Source organism: Leptonychotes weddellii, chromosome 1, assembly GCF_054177405.1.
Source record: "Leptonychotes weddellii isolate Sample4059 chromosome 1, ASM5417740v2, whole genome shotgun sequence".
Lineage (NCBI taxonomy): Eukaryota > Metazoa > Chordata > Mammalia > Carnivora > Phocidae > Leptonychotes > Leptonychotes weddellii.
Genome location: NC_138369.1, coordinates 130,099,360 through 130,117,937, shown reverse-complemented (window position 1 = coordinate 130,117,937; position 18,578 = coordinate 130,099,360). Strand labels below are relative to the sequence as shown.

The 18,578-nt window shown below is 45.5% G+C and overlaps 1 protein-coding gene and 1 long non-coding RNA gene across 7 annotated transcripts in view; one reads left to right on the top strand and one right to left on the bottom strand.

Moving 5' to 3' along the window:
• Positions 1-71: 71 nt before the first annotated feature.
• Positions 72-18,216, top strand: LOC145723776 (uncharacterized). 2 transcript variants are annotated; one of them, XR_014149043.1, is made up of 4 exons: positions 72-272; positions 377-567; positions 17,750-17,866; positions 17,964-18,216. It is a non-coding gene; the product is annotated as an uncharacterized LOC145723776 (long non-coding RNA). The 2 variants fall into 2 exon arrangements; XR_014149042.1 differs by lacking the exon at positions 72-272 and having other exon boundaries at positions 280-567.
• Positions 13,997-18,578, bottom strand: part of MUC13 (mucin 13, cell surface associated) — a 29,191-nt gene continuing 24,609 nt past the window's right edge. For 4 of the 5 annotated variants that reach the window (XM_081832511.1, XM_081832525.1, XM_081832529.1 and 1 more), the window contains 2 exons: positions 17,075-17,273; positions 13,997-15,477 (listed from right to left, as the gene is read on the bottom strand). In XM_081832511.1, coding sequence (XP_081688637.1) covers positions 17,075-17,273 — 199 coding nt within the window. In that variant the 3' untranslated portion in view covers positions 13,997-15,477. Of the gene's footprint in view, positions 15,478-16,311; positions 16,599-17,074; positions 17,274-18,578 lie in introns of those variants that run through there. The other variant, XM_081832516.1, reaches the window with a different exon arrangement.

Genomic DNA, 18,578 nt, shown 5'->3' with positions numbered 1-18,578 from the left:
TGCCCGGGACTCGGAGCCCCTGACTCCCAGGTGGAAGTCCCTTCTGGAGCCCTTGCTGGGGGTGAGGCGGGGGGAGTCGCGAGGGAGGGTCTCGCGGTGCTTTCTTAGCAGCCGGGCGCCACGGGGAGGGGGCGGGCCACGCCCCCCCCATTACTTTGGGTTGACATCGGGAGAGAGAGCAGGTCCGTGAGATCCCGCCGTGGCCGTCTGGTTGTCTCGAAGTCGCACGGCCGGCCGCGCGCTCGCCCGAGGAGCTACGGAAGCGCCTGCCGGTGTAATACGGGGAGAGGCGCTTGATCGGGAAGGGAGGGCATGTGGGGCTTGGAGGCACGGGTAAAGTCCACTTTTCCCTCATTAACGCTTTGCCTTTTCCGAGGATTCGAGACTGGACGATATGCCGCTATCCTTCCTTTTCCTTATCTCGACACACTGGCGATTTTCGTGGAGCTAAACTCATAAACAGATGTTCGGGCTTTCAGCTTATCCTGTACGTCTGAGCTGGTTCTGAAATGGCCACCAAGAGCTGAGAGTGTGGAGTTGCCCCTGACAGCGCGCGCGAAGGGACAGGTAGGCTTGGGCTGGGCCACGATGAGTGGATTAAGACTGGAATGGTTCATAGGCAGGAGGGAAGAGGTGGCCTTCCTGTGGAAGGCAATAGTAACGGGACGCCTAGCACGGACAGAATACACTCTGCTAGCCAGACACTGCGCTAAATTACCACCTTAACTCACTTAATCCTCCCCACAACCCTGCTGTTATCCATGCATCTTCATTTGTGCCCCTTTCCACTCCCAAACTCTGCCAAGGTGGTGCCCTGATGCCTAGGGAAGTAAACTTATTCTTGTAGTATATTGTGCCTAAGGGCAAAGCTCCAAATTTCACTGAGGGCCAGCATTTCGTCGGTAAACTGCATGCAAACATTGTACTCTGTAACATCCCCATGTTTGTTCTGATGTAACAGTCACACTCATCCCCAAATACTTTCCAGTAGAATTGGTGCTACAGAGGCTACCCTGGGTCTATCGTAGGTCTTTCTGCCTCTCAAGAGAGTGGCCTTGGGAGGCAATGATCATAAATAATGGGAAGCTAGAGAGAGAGTTTGAACTGGGAGCTCACGTGCGCCAAGTGGTGATTTTAGAAGATTTGTCTGGCACAGATGGAAAGAAAGTTAAGTCTCAAAAACTGAGTAAATGTTGCATTGATAAGCTTACTAATTGGCATTTATCTAGCATCCTCTAAATTTAAGCCTTTTGATGTCTGATCTGTGCCTCCCCTTCCCGCCCACAACACAGTGTTTCACAGTTCAGACCCTTATTTGCTTAAGTGCAATAAACGAGACACAAAAAGACAAATATTGTATGACTCTACCTATATGACATACCTAAAATAGGCAAATTCATGGAGTCAGGAAATATAATAGAGGTTACCAGGGGCTGGAGAGACAGGGGAATGGGGAGTTACAGACCCATATTTACCTAGACTGCACCTGGAAAGTGCTGCAATCAAATCTGCCCCCATCCTGTGCCACCTGGTGGTTCCCAACCTGCCCAGACCTGCCCTAAGCTGCTGAATCCCAAATGATGGCAACATTCTTCCATGCTCCATTATCTTAGAACTACTTTGAAAATGCCTCTTCTAATCCCTCTGAAGTTTTTGGCTTCTGGCTTGTGGCTTTTATCTTGTTCTAGAACTCTTCATTCTTTTTATTAAGCTGGAGGGTAGAAATGCCCTTCAAATACTTTGACTTCCTCTAATCAGCAAAGTCAGGGTGCACTGATGCACCCCCTCAGGAAGGGGAGACAGTCAGCATTTCTCACAGTTCCTGGAACAGCTTCCCTTGTAGCTGCCCCGGGCGCATCCCACTGCTGATCATTGCTGAGTTTCTGGACTTGGAGGAGACTGCTGGTTGGATTGGGTTTGACTCTCAAAGTTTGAGCAAGGATAACCCAGAGAAATTTTATGTTTCTTACTAGTTTTATTTTATTTATTTCTTTTAAAGATTTATTTATTTATTTGAGAGAGAGTATGTGTGCACGCACGAGCATGAGGGGATGTGGGGAGCAAGGGGCAGAGGGAGAAGGAGAGAGAGAATCCTCAAGCAGACTTCCCACTAAGTAAGGAGCCAGGACCCCAGAGCCTAAGGAGGGGTGTGACCCCAGAGATCATGACCTGAGCCAAAATCAAGAAAGAGTCAGCCCCTTAACAGACTGAGCCACCCACGCACCGCTGTTTCTTATTAGTTTTAAAACGGGGGAGGGGGTGCGCCTGAGTGGCTCAGTAGGTAAAGCCTCCAACTAGTGATCTCTGACCAAGTTATGATCTCATGGGTTGGGGGATGGGCTCCACACTCAGCCAGGAGTCCGCTTGAGGATTCTCTCTCCCTCTGCCCCTCCCCCAGTCATGCTTGTGCGTGTGCACTCTCCCTCTCTAAAATAAATAACAATGTTTAGGGGCGCCTGGGTGGCTCAGATGGTTAAGCGTCTGCCTTCGGCTCAGGTCATGATCCCAGGGTCCTGGGATCGAGTCCCGCATCGGGCTCTCTGCTCCTTGGGAGCCTGCTTCTCCCTCTGCCTCTCTCTCTCTGTCTCTCATGAATAGATAAATAAAATCTTTAAAAAAATAAATAAATAAATAAATAAAATAAAATAAATAACAATCTTTAAAAAAAATAAAAATTAAACAAGGTCAGTTCCTCAAAAAGTTAAACATAGAATTACCATATGATCCAGCAACACCTGTTCTGGGGATATACCCAAAATAATTTAAAAAAAAAAAAAAGGACTCAAATAGCTAGCTGTACACCCTTGTTCAAAGCAGCATTATTTACAATAGCCAAAAAGTAGAAACAACTCAGATGTCCATCAACAGATGAATGGATAAACAAAATGTAGTATCTACATACAATGGACCATTATTTAGCCTTAGAAAGGAATGAAATTCTGACACATGCTACAACACAAATGAACCCTGAAAACGTACTGAGTGAAATAAACAAGACACAAAGGACAAATATTGTACGATTCTACTTATTTAAGGTCTCTAGAATAGACCAATTCATAGAGTCAGAAAGTGTAATAGAGGTTACCAGGGCCTGGAGAGAGGGGGGGAATGGGGAGTCATTAATTAATGGGTACAGAATTTCCGGTTTGGGGTAATGGGAAAGTTCTGGAAATTAATGGATTGTAGTGATTGTGGCCAATATTGTGAGTGCACTTAATGCCAGTGAACTGTACACTTTAAAATGGCTAAGATAGGGGCGCCTGGGTGGCTCAGTCGTTAAGCGTCTGCCTTCAGCTCAGGTCATGATCCCAGGGTCCTGGGATCGAGCCCTGCATCGGACTCCCTGCTCCGCAGGAAGCCTGCTTCTCCCTCTCCCACTCCCCCTGCTTGTGTTCCCTCTCTCGCTGTGTCTCTCTCTGTCAAATAAATAAATAAAAATCTTAAAAAAAAATCAATTAAAAAAAATAAATAAATAAAATGGCTAAGATGGTAAATTTTATGTAATGAGCATACTTAAATACTTAATACTTAAAAATATATACTTAAATACTTAAAAATCAGATTAATTAAAACTTCTCTATTTCACAATTCAGATTTACATGCTAACTGACTCCCAGAGTGAGTTGTCATATTCTGAAATTCAATTTACAATCCAGATCAAAAATCTTTTACCAATACATAGTCATAATTTAATATGTAGGGAAAAAAGTTCAAGGTGGGAGTGGAAGACAACCCTACCATATTCACCTTAGTTTAGGTAATATGCTTCATTTACTCTGCTTTAATAGTCATGCCTAGGATTTGTCACAGTGCAAGAAATGAATGACCCTGGTGACAGGATACCACAAAATTCTTTTGCAGCAATTAATAGGGCTATGAAACATATATTAAATTTTCTTTAATGTTAATATTAACTTTTTATTTTAAAAATACCAAATTCTATTTCTTTTTATAGGAAAATGTTCCTTTTTTTAAAAAGGTTTTATTTATTTATTTGACAGAGAGAGCGCGCACACAAGCAGGGGGAGTGACAGGCAGAGGGAGAAGCAGACTCCCGACTGAGCAAGGAGCCTCATGTGGGGACTCCATCCCAGGACCCTGGGATCGTGACCTGTTCCTTATAGGTTTTTCTCCTCCTGTATGACATGGTCCTGGTTAGGAAAAAATAATCTCTATGCTGACTCTCAAAAGTTTACAGCCACTAAAGGACTGACGAGGACAGACTTAAAGGCAAACTCCAGCTTGGATAAACACGGGAGGTGAGCAAATGATGAGTCATGGTGAGCACACCAGGTCCCATTTTGGTGAAAATAGCCTACAATGTTAACTGGCCTTTAGTAGGTTCTTTAGAGATTTTTGTTTGTTTTGGGGTTAAGCATGCACACTGGGGTTATGCCAAGCCTGAGGTGGGTAGAATTTCACACTGAGAAATGGAATACAAAACAGGTCTTGACAGAGATTTTCAACAATAAGGAAAGGGGTTTCTGTTTGTTGTTGTTGCTCTTAATGTACAAATGTATTTCTCTGAAGCTAAGAAACATATGTGAGCATTAAACTTATTTATGAAGTAGCCAGCACAGCCTTAGTAAATAAGTTGTGTGTTTTCACCCTCTCTGTTCATATAATTATCAATTCTGAAAACACTCATTACTAAATCTTTCTGAGAGCAATTTTTCAAAGGCTTGTTTTGAAAATACTTTTAAGATTATATATTCCAGAGGGAATGTATGTTTTCTGGCTTTCATGAACTAAAACATTTAAAAATAATATCCATAAATAAAATTACAGTAAAAGTTGTTATGTTTTTCAGCTAATTTTGGCATGAGTGGTTTTTTTTTAGAAAACTTTTCTTTAAAATTGTCCATAGGGCAATTTTACGCAGAGGAGACCACTGGTGTCCTTCCCAAAATGCCCCTTTTCCACTCTAACAGAGCCATTGAAATTTGTTTCTTTCTTTCTGGAAGCTACCTCACACCACCCAAAGGCATAGATTCTTTTCCAGTTATTTCAATTAAAAGTAAAATGAATGAATACAAGCATACACACACCCCTTTTAAATTAATTATGTCTAGGGACTTCAAGAGTAAATGGCAGGAACAAAGGAGTGAGTAGGGCATGGGGAAGGGACACAGCGCAGGTGTGGTCCATGCAGATATGGCCTGGGGAAAAGCCATAGAGTAGGAGGACGGGACAGAGAGCAGTGAACACCAGGGACACAGGCAAGGACAGAGACATCTGCAGACCAGAGGAAGAAGCCAATAACTCGGACATCCTCCCGGAAGCTGAGCCAGCATTTTGCCCTGGCCACTTGAGTACCACTTCTTTTTGTCCTCCTTTTCGCCTACACTCCATTCCCTTACCTTCCACTTCTGACTTCTTTCCTGCCTCTCTCTTCTGCCTTGCCTTAGCTCCAAGGAATTCTGCAGCTTTTCAAAAGGTAGGACAAGCTTCTGACGTCCTACCTCTTTTGGGGGGCCTAGTTTGGGGGTGGAGACTGAGTAGCTGCTCCAGGACTGGGTCTGCAAAAAGCCAAGGGCCAACAGCCCTGCAAAGTAACATCAAGCCACCAGCCTGGGACCCAACTTTGGCCTGTGTGCAGGGGCTGCTGCCCTTTTGTAGAATATAGCTCTTCGTATTTAATTGCTAGTAGAGGAAAACTAGAGATCTGGGCTCCAAATCGGAAGGATTGAGTTCCAGTCTCAACGCCATAACCTAGCTAAACAACCATGTAACTGCCTGCCCCTCCTTGGACCTCAGTTTGCTCATGTGGAAAGAGAAGACTCTAGTCCATGCCAGACCTGGCTTTATAATTACTACTTGTGAAGTCAGATGTGTTTGGCACTTGGCAGCAGGCTCTGGTTTACATAACCTGTTGTACCAACTAAAAATTGTCATTCAAAAAACCACTGCCCTTTAACAGAGGATGCAAGGCCCATGGGAAGACTGTGAAGACCTGTCTTGACAGTTGACTCTGCAAATGGTCACCCCAGCTCTTTAAATGATGTCTCAGGAGCCTCCATCAGCTCCCTCGCTAAGTTATTCTGACTGTAAGCTCCTTCTTTGATAGTTTCCTCTTCCCTGGCTTCAGTAGAGATAGGTCACCCTCTGCTCTAACATTTCAGAGATCATAAAACATGATGCCTGCTGTGCCTACTGCAGGTTCCTCCTAGGTTCAACTAAACATTTAGACCACAAGACTTGCAGAGGCCATACTTGACTTTACTCAAAAAATGTGGCTGGGAGGGGGGTTGCCTGGGTGGCTTAGTCAGTTAGGCATCCAACTCTTGGTTTCAGCTCAGGTCATGATCTCAGGGTCATGGGATCAAGCCCCACATAGGCTCTGTGCTCAGTGGGGAGTCTGCTTGAGAGTCTCTCCTTCTACCCCTCCCCCCAATAAATAAATAAATCTTGGGGCATCTGGGTGACTCAGTTGGTTAAACAACTGACTCGATTTCAGCTCGGGACATGATCTCAGGATCATGGGATTGAGCCCTGCTTTGGGCTCCACTCTCCCTCTCCCTCCCCCCTCTGCCCCTCCTGCCACCCACATGTGCATGCATGCACTCCTTCTCTCTCTCTCTCCATATATATATGTGTGTGTGTGTGTGTGTGTAAATATATAGAATATAAAATAAATAAAACTTTTAAAAAATGTGGCTAAGAATCATAGCTGACCAGCGTGGCAGCATCAACAGTTCATCCCGCAGAGCTCCGGTGTCAGCTGAGCCTAGCAGTCAAGCTCAAGTGCAAGGAGGTAGGAGCCCTGTTGGCACAGGTGTAGGAGACTCCCTGGCTTAAAAACCATTCTATTTTCAAATAGTTCCATGGGTTTCCAGCTTCCTCACAAAAACAAACACAATTCTAAGGGTCTCCACACTCAGAGAGGCCCAAAGGATGGTGCCCAGCCAGGTATGTATCATTCATACAAATAACCACCGTAAAAATACCTTATTCTCCCCCACTTGGACACTGGGGCTTTAGAGAAGTGATAGGTGATAGAGCTGAGATCTCCTGACTCCAGGGACCACGCTTCTTTCTATGGTATCACAGCTGCCTCATTTGGAATTTTTTTTTTTTTAAAGATTTTTATTTATTTATTTGCCAGAGAGAGAGAGGAAAAAAAAGAGAACAAGCAGGGTGAGCAGCAGGCAGAGGCAGAAGCAGGCTCCCCAACGAGCAAGAAGCCCGATGTGGTACTCGATCCCAGGACCCTGGGATCATGACCTGAGCCGAAGGCAGACGCTTAACGACGAGCCACCCAGACGTCCCTCATTTGGAATTTTTGATCTTCAGTGTGACTACATGGTCTTAATATAATTTGAGTGTATTTTAATTTTTTTTTTTAAAGATTTTATTTATTTATTTGAGACAGAGAGAATGAGAGAGAGAGAGCACATGAGAGGGGGGAGGGTCAGAGGGAGAAGCAGACTCCCTGCCGAGCAGGGAGCCCGATGCGGGACCCGATCCTGGGACTCCAGGGTCATGACCTGAGCCGAAGGCAGTCGCTTAACCAACTGAGCCACCCAGGTGCCCCTAATTTGTGTATTTTAAAGAAATATACAGTAATATCTTAATATTTTCTAAAGTGCAATGTCATCAAATAGGTGGTCTTGTGATTATTTTAGAAAATATTTTGTGCAGGTTAGTAAATGCATCTAAAAATTCCTGGTACACTGAAGCACCTGGGTGGCTTGGTCGGTTAAGCATCTGCCTTTGGCTCGGTTCATGATCCCAGGGTCTTGGGATTGAGTCTCGAGTTGTTGGCTCTCTGCTCAGTGGGGAGCCTACTTCTCCCCCTGCCTCTGCCCCTCCCCCCTGCTTGTGCGCTCTCTCTCTCTCTTAAATAAATAAATAAAATCTTAAAAAAATAAAATTAAAATTCCTGGTACATAGTAGGCATTCAATAATTATTAATTGAGTCTGCCTTGCACTTCCTAAATTTGAGAGGCAGACCTAAATGACTTCTAAGGGCATAAGCTCTGACCTACTAGTCGTCGAAGTCATGTTCAACAGGTGGCCCTTCCAGGGTTACAGTAGGCCTTTCATTACACAGAGAACTGTGCTTTATAGCTGCCCTTCCAGCATTTGTCCCCAGCCACAATTAAATCTTCACTGACAGCAAACACAGGGCCTTTCACCCTCAGATCAATAGGCCAAAATGTAATTAGCTGTGGGGGTTTGTGGCTCTTCGTCGAGGTCACCAAATCACCGTTTTCTGAGTGGTGTGCACGCCAGAGCCAAGCCAGACCCGAGGCGGAAGGCGCACAAGCCATAACTTGAGCAAGCTGGTCTCCCTCCTTCCAAAGAGACCACTGAGGGCTTGCAAGTTACTCTACATCAGAAGACAGGACTTGAGTAAATGCCTCATTAATTATAGTTGTTTAGCCTGCTCTTCAGAAAAAGAAGGCAGGGTACATACTCGGTGTAACTGGAAGACCAGGAATCTATTGGTGATAAAACACACAAGGCCCTTTGCACCAGACCCAGCATTTCAGCCTCATAAACACATTCTCAACTTTGCATGTTGGTGTTTCCTCTTCACAGAAGGCTTTATCCCTGATCTTTTCCAACGAGTAAACTCTGACTCATCCTTCGATACCTAGTCCAAACCTTTCAGAACTGACTTTTGCAGAATGTTTTCCTTGTCTCACCTGGTAGCAGCCGAAAATTCTCCTATTGGACCATAGGTCGTGACTGTGGGCTCAGAAAATCAGGCTTGCAGGAATTAAGACTTTGATGATTTTGTCCCAAGCTTCTTTGAATAAAAGAACCCATATTTCATAGCCTGGAAGTTGAGGGGAAGATCCCCATATTGTGCCCCAGGCCTCTCCCCAACCTCATTCTCTAAAAAACCCAGCCAGAAAATTAATAAGTCAGGAAATGACAGATGTTGGTGAGGATGCAGAGAAAAGGGAACCCTCCTACACTGTTGGTGGGAATGCAAGCTGGTGCAGCCACTCTGGAAAACAGTATGGAGATTCCTCAAAAAGTTAAAAATAGAGCTACCCTATGACCCAGCAATTGCATTACTGGGTATTTACCCCCAAGACAACAAATGTAGTGATCCGAAGGGGCACCTGCACCCCAATGTTTATAGCAGCAATGTCCACAATAGCCAAACTGGAAAGAGCCCAGATGTCCATCAACAGATGAATGGATAAAGAAGATGTGGTATATATACACAATGGAATATTACTCAGCCATCAAAAAATGAAATCTTGCCATTTGCAATGATGTGGATGGAACTAGAGGGTATTATGCTAAGCGAAATAAGTTAATCTGAGAAAGACAATTATCATATGATCTCACGGATATGTGGAATTAAAGAAACAAAACAGAAGATCATAGGGGAAGAGAGGAAAAAGTAAGACAAAACCAGAGAGGGAGAAAAACAAGATCTCTTAATCACTGGAAACAAACTGAGGGTTGCGGAGGGGAGGGGGGGTTAGGAGGATGGAGGGCACATGATGTAATGAGCACTGGGTTGTTCTATAAGACTGATGAATCACTGACCTCTACCTCTGAAACCAATAATACATTATATGTTAACTAATTGAATTTAAATTTTAAAAATGGAAAAAATAAAAAATAAAAAACCCAGCCAGACCTGCTCACCTCATGAAAGCTGATGTAAGAGACCTTCCACTGGTGGCATTTTGTTTATCTTAACTAAAGAATTTTTCAATGAATATGGATTCCTTTTTTTATTTTGGAAAATCACCATGAAGTAAAACATTGATGGGGCACCTGAGTGGCTCAGTCAGTTAAGTGTTCAACTCTTTGATTTCGGCCCAGGTCATGATCTCAGTGTTCTGAGACAGAGCCCAGCGTCAGGCTCAGAGAAGGGCCCGGAGCCTGCTTAAGATTCTCTTTCTCGGGCGCCTGGGTGGCTCAGTTGGTTGAGCGACTGTCTTCGGCTCAGGTCATGATCCTGGAGTCCCAGGATCGAGTCCCGCATCGGGCTCCCGCCTCGGCGGGGAGTCTGCTTCTCCCTCTGACCCTCCCCCCTCTCATGCTCTCTCTCTCTCATTCTCTCTCTCAAATAAATAAATAAAATCTTTAAAAAAAAAAAAAAAAGGATTCTCTTTCTCCCTCTCCCTGTCCCCCGCCTCAAAAAAAAAAAGAAAACATTGATTATCTGAATAGTTGTATCAAATTTTATGTACCATAATGTGATATTAACGTTACTTCAATACTCAGGTATTTTAGAGCCAATAAAGGGAAGCATGTATGATTTCTAATGACCCAGTAAAAATGGAGCAAATATTACAAGAGTGAGCTAACATTCATGTTCCCCTGGCACAAGAGCAAGCACTGAAGAGACCAGGAAAAAGTCAAGGGGAAATTATTCAGAATTAGTGCATTCAAAATTAACGATGTCAAAGGAGCCTTTTGAAAGAGCTGCCCTACCAGATGTTGGGTTTTCTGCAAGTCAAAGGATACAGTGCCACCTACTGGCCATGGAATTTGCCCAGCCGCTAGGAAGGGTTGGGGGGACTTTGGTTCGGGGGCAAAACTGGCCCAGAGATTTGAGTCTCAAGTTGTTTTGGTGTCTGTCCTCCTTCTCCAGAGGAGCCTCAGAACCCACTGAAGCTTCTTGTGCACAACAGACTCCTGGTTTCTAGACTCTCAGGGGAAGGAGTGGGAAATGATGTGATCTGGGTGTTGGCTGTGAGGAGCCAAACCACTCACTGATCTAAAACAGTGATTCTCAAAATCTGCTGCACATTCTAGTCTCCCCGGGGGCTTAAGCAATCCCGATGCTCAGGCTGCCCTAGACCGATGGAGTGCTCTGAGATCCAGGCATCTGCGAGTTTTAAATCTTCTCAGGTGACTTCAACATACAGCTGAGAAGATTTAAAACCTCTCAGCAGGGCAGCGTCCTGTCTCCAGCTCATTTCCCCCAGTGCTGACCTTAGAGGACCTTCAGTCCAATGTAGAGACCAGCAGAATAACACGTACATGTTCCTGTCCTGTCCTAGGGCTATGATCAGAGATGCCTCCGTCAAGGTCGGAGAGGCCCCTGTGTAAGAGTCCACCCCCCACTTACAAAAATAGCTTTGTTGAGGTATAACTGACATACAATAAGCATGTGTACATATGTACAGACGTATATGAAGTGCACACCTGGACAAGTTTTAAGTTACCTGTGAAACCATCACCACAATGAACCATCACCATGTAATGAACACACTCTTCAAGCCCGAGCTGGGAGAGCCCACTTTACATTGCTGTTTCACAATCATTTAATATTCCATGCCAGGCATTGTGCGGGGCAGAAGGAAACCCAGACTCACCATGCACCCCCTCTTTCCTGGGGTAAGTGGCTTCAGGACGCTGTTGGGATGTGAAGGAGGCATACCTCTACTTGAGAGGACTACGGGGGGAAGGAGAGGACTGGAAAAAGCTGGTCAGAGGGGATGATGGTTTAGCTGATCAAGACAGATGGAGGTGATTATTAGTTGAAGGAAAGGGCTTTTTTAAAAAAGATTTTATTTATTTGAGAGAGAGGAAGAGGCAGAGCACAAGCAGGGGGAGTGGCAGGCAGAGGGAGAAGCAGGCTCCCCGCTGAGCAGGGAGCCCGATGCGGGACGCGATCCCAGCACCCTGAGATGATGACCTGAGTTGAAGGCAGATGCTGAACTGACTGAGTCACCCAGGGCCCCCTCCCCCAGTTTTTTAAAGTAAGATTTTAAGAAAAGGGCTTTCCCAGTGCAGGAAACAGCATGAGTGGAGAAATGGAGGTATGAAGAGGTTGTTTGTGGAGCAGCAGGTTAAGGTGGGGTGGGGGCATCAGGCAAAGCTGGAGTGGTTGGTGGTACCTGCCCGGTGACCAGTGATGAGCCAGGGGAGTCAGCCTCAGTTCTGTGAGCTTTCGCCTCTCAGTGGAGAACCCCTGAAAGCCTTAAGCAAGGGAGCAGCGTGACCAGATTCACATCTTAGAAAGTTCATTCTTTTTTATTTTTTATTTTAAAAGATTTTATTTATTTATTTGACAGAGACAGACACAGCGAGAGAGGGAACAGAAGCAGGGGGAGTGGGAGAGGGAGGGAGAAGCAGGCTTCCCGCAGAGCAGAAAGCCCGATGCGGGGCTCAATCCCAGGACCCTGGGATCATGACCTGAGCCAAAGGCAGACGCCTAACAACTGAGCCACCCAGGCGCCCCTAGAAAGTTCATTCTGACAGCCCTCCAAGGCTGTGGGACAATCAGTTTGGAAAACCTTTGCAAAGTTCCCAGTGAGCAGAAACAAATGAATTGTAGGTCATATTATGTAAGAATCAAAAGCAACTTTGAATGTGAAAGTCCTTTTCATAAACATTACACATATGCCTATTTAGAGCATTCCTTTTATTTAAACAATAGCAATGAAAGCCTGTGAAAAATGGATGATACTCTGGTCATGAAGCCCAGAGTTTGTATGGCCCAGGACATTCGCGAAGTGATGGAAACTGGCATGCTGAGGTGCAGTGGGCCACAAGGAAGGTGGGACTCTTTAGAAAGAGGTTCCAACAGCCTGCTTCTAACACTGAATCCAGAATCATCTTCAAATGTAGGGGTGCGTGGGTAGCTCAGATCATGATCCCGGGGTCCTGGGATCAAGCCCCACGTCAGGCTCCCTGCTGCGTGTCAGGCTCCCTGCAGGGAGCCTGCTTCTCCCTCTCCTCCCAGCTCCTGCTTTCTCTCTCTCACATAAAAAAAAAATATTTAAAAAGCCAACCAATTTTTTTTTAAAGATTTTATTTATTTATTTGAAAGAGAGAGAGAGAGCACAAGTAGGCAGAGAGGCAGGCAGAGGGAGAGGGAGAAGCAGGTTCTCCGCTGAGCAGGGAGCCCGATGCGGGACTCGATCCCAGGACCCTGGGATCATGACCTGAGCTGAAGGCAGACGCTTAACCAACTGAGCCCCCCAGGCACCCAAAAGCCAACCAATTTTAAGTTACATCTACATTACTTCTGCTGCTGTGAACTGATTAATGGCTAATGTCTTTACAGGTATTAATAGCTCCTAAGAGTGTTTCTTTTATCCCATTTACCACCTAGCCTTGTGAACACGAGAGTAAACATGAGTGGTGTCAGTGAGGATGCTTTCAGCTCCAAAAATAGTACTCACAGTGGACCAACAGTAAAGTCCAGATGCTTCAGGCATGGTCTGATCAGAGATCCCGCTCCATTTTTCCATGGTTCTGTGTGTCAGCTCAGCAAAACTGAAGCAGTCTGAGGCCTCACATCCTTAAGCCCACTTTGTTAAGAGAACAAAGAGTTTCTTTCTCCAAGCCTTCTACTAAAATTAAGGCTTTATTCTAATTGTATCCACTTACGCCGTGTGCTCACTAAACCTATCACTGGCAGGGGGAATGGGGTTCCACTGATTGGCTTGGGCCAACCAAGACCCGCCGTTGGAGCTGGGGGTCAGATTGGTCCCACCCAAAATGCTTGGCTGCTTCATAATGGGAGAGAAGTAGGACGTGCATGGGGAAGAAGCCAGAAACATCTACTACACGATTAAACAATTACCCTGGGTGATCTAACAGCCCCTAATGAGGACTGCAGATATCAATCTAGTTTGCCATGTGTCATGTTTGCTATTGAAAGTGAGACTAGGGGCGCCTGGGTGGCTCATTTGGTTAAGTGTCAGACTCTTGATTTCAGCTCAGGTCATGATCTCAGGGTGATGAGATCAAGCCCCGTGTCGGCTCCATGCTGAGCGGGGAGTCTGCTTGAGATTCTCTCTCCCTCTCCCTCTGCACCTCCCCACCACTTTAAAAATAAATGAATAAATCTTTTTTTTTTAAGTTAAAGAAAGAGAAAGAAAGAAAGGAAGGAAGGAAGGAAGGAAGGAAGAAAGAAGAAAGAAAGAAAGAAGAAAGAAAGAAAGAAAGAAAGAAAGAAAGAAAGAAAGAAAGAAAGAAAAGAAAGAAAGAAAGAAAGAAAAGAAAGAGAAAGGGAGACTCGCTGCTATGTGCATCACCGAAGGGCCCAAACACAAGGAAGGACGCCACCTACCAAAGACACTTTATTTGTTACCTCTTACAGTTAATAGTCAAGAACAAGTAACAGTAACAACAAATAAAAATAACTTGCAAGGAGACCAGACATTAGGCATAAACAAGGACACTATTAACATTAAAGACCGTGTGTGCTGGGTGTGTCTGCATGCGCGCGGGCGGCCACAGCGGAGGCCGGGGCCTCCACGAAGGACCTCTGCACTCTGCGTCCTGAGCCCGGACACTGGGAGCGGAGGAGCCAGAGCACGAGCTCCCTCTTTCACCATCAGCCAAACAGAATCTGCAGTTTCTCAAAGTGACCTCCAGCTCTTGCCCCTGGGGTGTTGTCTTCACACTTCCTTAGGCTCCAAGTCATGGGTAGGACGTGAACTGGAGGAAATGTCCGTTTGCTCATTGAGGAGGAGGATCTGAGGATGAAGGCGGGTCCAGCGAGCGTTCTCCCACACTCATCCTCCCAGCCCAGCTCCCTTCTGCCTCTGTTCCTCTCACTCCTGGTTATGGTTTTTGGGTTTTTTTCCCTCCCCACCTCTACCACCTACTGGCATTTCAAAAACTCTAGGATGGGGTGCCTGGGTGGCTCAGTCGTTAAGCGTCTGCCTTCAGCTCAGGTCATGATCCCAGGGTCCTGGGATCGAGCCCCGCATCAGGCTCCCTGCTCCGCAGGAAGCCTGCTTCTCCCTCTCCCACTCCCCCTGCATGTGTTCCTGCTCTCGCTGTCTCTCTCTGTCAAATAAATGAAATCTTAAAAAAAACAAAACAAAACAAAACTCTAGGATGTACTCCATGGTGGGCAGTTCTAGTCTGGGCCTTCTAATTAACATCAAAAAGATCCTGCATTCCCAGTCACTTCTCCCCCAAAAGCTGAGAGGCAGGTCTTTTTTCTGTCTCCTTGGTGTGAGGCCAGGTCACAAGCTCCTGGCAGGGCAAGGGTGATGAAATGCCTACACTGGAGGGACTAAAGTAGCATCCTATTTTAACTTATTAGAGAATGAGCCCGAGAACCTTAGAAGATGGTATTTCTTCCCATGCCCTGGGACCGCCATAGCTGGTGCGTAAGAGTCTCTCAGAATTAGGTTACAGATCTGTAGGCTATCAACTCAAAGCAACATTCTCCCAGGAGTCAACAATCCTGGGGGGCTTTCCTCTAGATTGGAAATGGTTACTGTTGCCCCACCAGGAAAAAAAAAACAAAACCAGAAACCTAACCACTGTACTGATTGGACAAAATCAACTATCTTAGCAATGCTAATAGCATCTATATGCATTTAATTTCCTAGGTACTTAGCAAACAGGCAGCATTCCTTGAAAGCAGTCACAACTTTATCCAGAGAGGCTGGGTCCTGGGTGGCAGAGGAATTCCAAAGGCCAGATCCTCCTGGCTGCTCACTTCTCCATTGGTCTTTTAAACACTCAAAAGAAAAGCTCCTACATTGGGCCAAGGGCCATGGATGGTCCCCAATTTTTACCATTCTACACAAAAAGAGAGAAGGGGGGAAGAAACTCTTAGAAGTATTGCAACCGAAACCTCTGAGAAAAATTAGATTAACAAATTATTAACATTACTTCAATTAACAGTATTTGAATACTACTTTTCAAATTAGAACAGTCACTGTTCTAGGTTCCCTGTCCGTATTAGCTTATTTGATTTTTATCCTATGAGAGAAAAATCCGTACGTCCATTTCACAGATGAGAAAACAAACCCAGAGAAGTCGAATAACTTGTCAAAGATCACACAGCTGATACGAGTAACAGAAGGGCAAGGCTTCTAACCCGGGCTCTAAATCCCATGCTTATTCTACCTCTAAGGGGTTGGTTCTCTTTAGAGATTACGCTTGATGTAAAGCTCTCCCCATAAGGAGGAAAGGAGGTTTGTAATGAGTCTGCTGGTTAAGGTTCACCTTGGGTGGGGCCAGCAGGCACTCCCATAGGACGCCCATTCTCGGCTGCTGCTGACCCAACATGATGCTCCTGGTGCGAGTCAACCCCTTGTACACACATGAAACATTATTTAGACTTCCACGACTAAAGAAAACTTTATGTGCAAAATAAATCATGGGATTTCAAAATAGAAATAAGCCACGTTTTCCCAGAATGGTCATCATAGTGTGTTAAGATCCTCAGCGGGCGGTGTGCTCGCTGGGGAAGTCTGCAGAAGTGAAATGGGCACAGAGAACGCTGAGTCTCTGCCCCTATCCTCAGCTCTCTCTGCCGCCCTCCTGCATCCTTTGCCTTCTTCATCCTCTTTATTTTTCCACTCTTCTGGTTACGCTTCCCCCCATCTCTCCCCCTTTCCCTTCCTCCCGTTCTCACTTCCTTAGGAAGTCATTTCTCTCCTTGCTGCTCTTTTAACCTCTCTCTTCTCTGGCCCCCTTTTCTCTTCCCTCATCACCTTCCTTCCTTCTAGCTCAGTCCCCTTGGCGCCCTTCCCCATCAAAGTTGCTTCTTAAAGATACATTCAAGACCACACTAAGCAATGCCGGCATGATTATCCAATACAAATCTAATGAATAGTCCTCCCAAGGGAAATAAAATAGCACCAGCCTCACTTGCCTTATCTCTGTAGAAAACTGATTGGGTTATGCCTTGAGGCCTGGGGGAAGGAAAGGAGAGATTTGCCTTGATATGGTAAGGCTAGAAGGATCGGACAGAACCATGTTTACATTCAACAGTTCTCCCCAGGCCTGACCTGGGTCCTAGATCCTCAAACAGCCTGGGAATTGTCATTACAATGACTGGAGTCATATCCATGGAAGTTTATAATGTAAAGGGACCTTAAGGGCATCTAAATTGTTTTTCTTTTTTATAGCTGAGGAAATAGAAGGCCAGGGAAATTAAGTGATGTGTCTAAAGTCACATAGATGGTCAGTGTTAGGGACCCAAGTGGTGGCCATTTAACAATAGGAGGGAGCAAAAAACCAAAAAAACAATAGAAGGGGCATCCTCTAATCTTTCTCTTTTGATTGGAAAACAAAAACAAAGAAGCCTGCAGCCAGGACTTGAAGATCCAATGGCCGGGTCCCGGCTCTGCCCTGGGCATTCCACTCCCTCCCAAGCCCACTGACTCACCTAGTAGTCAGGGCGGGGCATGCTTCTCTGGTGTGCATAGGGATTCGGTGGCTGACTGGAGACATTTGCCCTGATTTTAGGGAAGATGCTCCCATCTGCTCCGAGATTGGTGAAGCCTGTCGTCTGCTGCAGTCTCAGGTTTTGAAAGTCATTCTCAATCAAGTTCTGTTCTTCAGTATTCTTGTTTTTGTTCCTTGGGCTATAAATGGTAACAAGAATTAGGATCTGACAATGGCAGAAAGTTCCTTGACGCAAATGTTAGTATTCTTTTAAAAAAATATTTTCAAATTCTGAAATAATTTCAAATTTACATATAAGGTACAAACCAAAAAATTGCACAGAGCTTCCATGCATCCCTCACCGAGATGCCCCAACTGTTAACATTTCTGCACCATTAAGAGTAAGTGCTCAGCCCTGATGCCCCACTACCCATAATACTTCACTACTCCGTTCAGTGTACATTCCCTAAGTTTTAGGACAGTCTCCTCATAAGCTCTCCGTAACCATCAACACCAGAACATAAACACTGATCCAACACTGCCATCCAGTTCTGTTGGTCTCATGCAAATTTTGCTAATAATGTTACTATTCTTAAGTGTGCTTTTGAGTTATATATGAAAATAATCATAGAAGTCAAAGAGAAAAGACGATCTGTGATATAATTTTTCATTCAAGCAAAGTCAATGTCTACAGAAGTACCTCAGCCAATAAAACAAGTTCAAGGCATAAAGATCTTACAAGGAGAAAAAGGCATTTCCCAGGGTCTGCTGTAGCCCCTCAAGGACCTCAAGTGTAAGTATTCAAGGCCCAGTAGAAGCACTTGGAGGTGAGGGAGGTACCCACCTCCGATGAATCCTGACAGTGACCCTTCCTGCCTTCTGGCCCACAGGCCTGCCCCTGCAGTGCCCTGGACCGCTGGAGTGCAGACTGGACCAGCTGCATCTGTGCTGTCCACAATGCACTCCCAGGATGACCGTCTCCCACCGGAAATGTCGTAAGGGAAGACCCACTCACCCTGTGACCCCAGTAGCCAGCCTAGCCTACAACAGAGTTCTCGCCTTTTGGGAGCACTCCTGTCTAAGGAGAGGAGGAGAGGAGCAGAGGAGAAGCTTCATTCCCTTTGAAATGGTCAAGAAATTGTAATTCTTTTTTTTTTTTTTTTAAAGATTTTATTTATTTATTTGACAGAGACAGAGATAGCGAGAGCAGGAACACAAGCAGCGGGAGTGGGAGAGGGAGAAACAGGCTTCCCCCCGAGGAGGGAGCCCGATGTGGGACTCGATCCCAGGACCCTGGGATCATGACCTGAGCCAAAGGCAGACGCCCAACGACTGAGCCACCCAGGCACCCCAAGAAATTGTAATTCTTGATGTGTTCCCAAGAATCAGAATCTGAGGCTGAACTAGGAGCAAACCCAGCTCTGCAGCAGGAAGCAGGAGCTGAGAAACATAGCTGTCATGAGGTCACAAGGTTCCACACGCAGCCGCTGAGGATGCTGGAGACT